This window comes from Pyxicephalus adspersus, chromosome 3 (assembly GCF_032062135.1).
Source record: "Pyxicephalus adspersus chromosome 3, UCB_Pads_2.0, whole genome shotgun sequence".
NCBI classification, from domain to species: Eukaryota; Metazoa; Chordata; class Amphibia; order Anura; family Pyxicephalidae; genus Pyxicephalus; species Pyxicephalus adspersus.
This window is the reverse complement of record NC_092860.1, coordinates 5,569,447-5,572,226: the sequence shown is the minus strand read 5'-3', so window position 1 is coordinate 5,572,226 and position 2,780 is coordinate 5,569,447. Positions and strand designations below refer to the sequence as shown.

General features: G+C 44.0%; 1 protein-coding gene across 1 annotated transcript in view; it reads left to right on the top strand.

Moving 5' to 3' along the window:
* Nucleotides 1-1,005: 1,005 nt before the first annotated feature.
* MRPL12 (mitochondrial ribosomal protein L12) overlaps nt 1,006-2,780 on the top strand; it is an 8,905-nt gene continuing 7,130 nt past the window's right edge. The window contains exon 1 of the mRNA XM_072403410.1: nt 1,006-1,163. Within this exon, the coding sequence (XP_072259511.1) occupies nt 1,105-1,163 (59 nt within the window). The 5' untranslated portion in view covers nt 1,006-1,104. The remainder of the gene's footprint in view (nt 1,164-2,780) is intronic.

Sequence of the window (2,780 nt, the reverse complement as noted above, 5' to 3'; positions counted from 1 at the left end):
CGTCACCCAAGTTGCAGTCGTGAAATCAGCTGATGTGTCTGATGTGTCTCACTGTGTATGCTGTGCTCCTGATGACGCATGGGCGATCCCAGGCATGAGCAGAAGAAGCCTCCTGGAATATGTGACACAAGTATACCAAGAGATTGAAGGCTTCCCCTTCAGTCTTTTTTGCAGCACCGTAAAGATGGAAGGAGAAGCCCCCCCCCCCCCCCCCAAAAAAAAAAAAAAAAAGTTTATAACAAAAAAAATTAAAACCTCACATTTTTCCATGATATTAAAGGGATACCGCACATTTATATAATGAAAATGTGGTGATAGGTTAGCTTTAGGAGTAAATAGACCATAAAAATGAGAAGCTGAAGACTGATAAGCTCCTCTTTATCGATCTGCTCTGTCTCTCTCCAATCAGCACTCTCCTTATTACCACATGAAAAATAAAATGTGACCCAATGGTTTCTGGTGCTGCTTTTACATCTACTGGCCTGAGCATTGTTGTAGGAGACTACATGAGTTTTAAACTTCAGTAATCTACATTATTGTACAGGAAAAATGATAAATGAATGAACATTTGTATCTTTAATAGCATTTAGCTTTAAATTTGTACTGTCAGCAGCTCATTGGGCACATTTTTTTCTTGATTGGAATGACAGCCAGACAACAAAAATTATTTCAGCTATTAATAAAGTATTGTGTAAGGTTGAAGGCAAGCAGACATGACAAGTGTGGGCATCTCACTGCTCCTGGCGTCACTTCCGTCTGTCTCTTTTCTCCCTATAGACGTTATTTTCTTTATTGTTCTGAGAGCCAGCCAGCTAAATTTGTGTTCTTCTATTAATAAAGTCATATCTAAGGTTGCAGTAAAGGCAGACATGGCAAGTGTGGGCATCCCACTGTTTTGCCCACAGTCAAAAGGTCTGCTGACCTACCCTCCCGCTCCTGGCGTCACTTCCGTCTGTCTTTTTTCTCCCTATAGACAGCGTTGTGTTTCCTCTCAATAAAGTTTTTTTCTTGTCGCGGTGCATGCCGGGTAGGTCACACAGTGTGTAGGGTTCCATGTGTTTGTGCCGGTGACAGTCAGGAGAGAGCAGAGAAAAGTCGGACACCATGTACCCCATTGCCCGCTGCTGTGTGAGAGCGAGGAGCGCTGCCTCCACCCTGCGCAGGTAATATAGAAGGGAGGGAAGGAGGGAATGAATGAATAGAAGAAAGGGAAGCTGGAAGGTCATTACTATCCTGCTCAGGGTGGGGGATCAGGTGACCCTGAATTTAGGGGACTGTCAGAGCTTCTCATAGCTGGCCAATAACAATGCAGAACTATTTTTTTTCTTTATATTTTAAATTCTAGCTATTGGGGTGTAAATGCCCCTCCAGGGTTTTTTTATGGGGCAAATATTGTATTATAAAAATATGTTTAAATCCTAAATTTAAAAGCAGTGCCCTTCACTATTCCTGCACCCGCTGGGCTCATGCGTATGTACCCACCCACCCCATGGGCCCCACGGTGGCTCAGGGATTAGCACTCCGGCCTTTGCAGCGCTAGGTCCTAGGTTCGAATCCTAGCCAGGACACTATCTGCATGAAGTTTGCAGGTTCTCCTCGTGTCTGCGTGGGTTTCCTCCCACATCCCAAAAACATGCAGTTAGATTAATTGGTTTCCCCCTAAAATTGACCTTAGACTACATTAATGACATATGACTATGGTAGGGACATTAGATTGTGAGCTCCTTTGAGGGACAGTTAGTGATGTGACTATGGACTTTGTACAGCGCTGTGTAATATGATGGCGCTATATAAATACTGTATAATAATAATAATAATGTACATACCCCCTCACCATGTCCATACAACCCCTCCCCATGTACATACCCACCCTCCATGCCCATAAACCCCCTCCCCATACACATACCCACCCTTTATGCCCATAACCCCCTCCCCATGCCCATTGACCCCCTCCATGCACAAATACCCTATGCCTATTTACCCCCGCCCCCATGCACATACACATCTTCCATGTCTATATACCCCTCCTCATTTACATACCCATCCTCCATGTCTATATACTCCTCCCTATGCACATACCCTCCCCATGCCTATATACCCCACCTCTGGGCATCGGCTGCGCAACCTGCAGAAAGACTCCCTAGGTCTTCATTCCTGGGAGATTCCTGCATAGAAATCTTTGGGATCGGCAAAATGTTAGAGGCAGGATGGTGGTTTGTGCAGGGGGCAGATAGGAATAAAAAATTTATAAAATAAACTATGAAATGATAAGGGTGGCATTGCTGATGCTGTTTTGGAAATGCAATAAAACAGACAGCTGTGCTATGTAGACAGCTTACTTTTGTACATGTTACAACCCCTATCAGGTTATTTTGTGCAGTCTGCACCACACTAAGGTGATTTTTTTTTACTTCCTGTCTTAAAAATGTATCAGGAAGTAAGAGATGATCCCTTCAAAGTCAACCAAATGTGCAGAGAGCTGTCCTGGGAACAGGAGTCCCCATTGGAGGATTTTCACTCCTTTACTGTTTTGGATTTTTGCCCGCTTTCTTAGTGGCAAGAGTTACCAGGACAAATGCAAATCTCCCCAACAGAATGCTGAAAGTAATAAAAACTTGACAGTATCTAACGCTTTCCTTTATTGTCGGTAAGTTTTCTAAACCTCATATTTTTCCAATTACCGACTTGCCGTGCTTTGTTCTGCACTGTGTCTCTTTGTGGAGGCGGCCATCTTGGTAGAGGCAGGGCTTTGCTTCTTCGTGCCATCTTGGTAGAGGCAG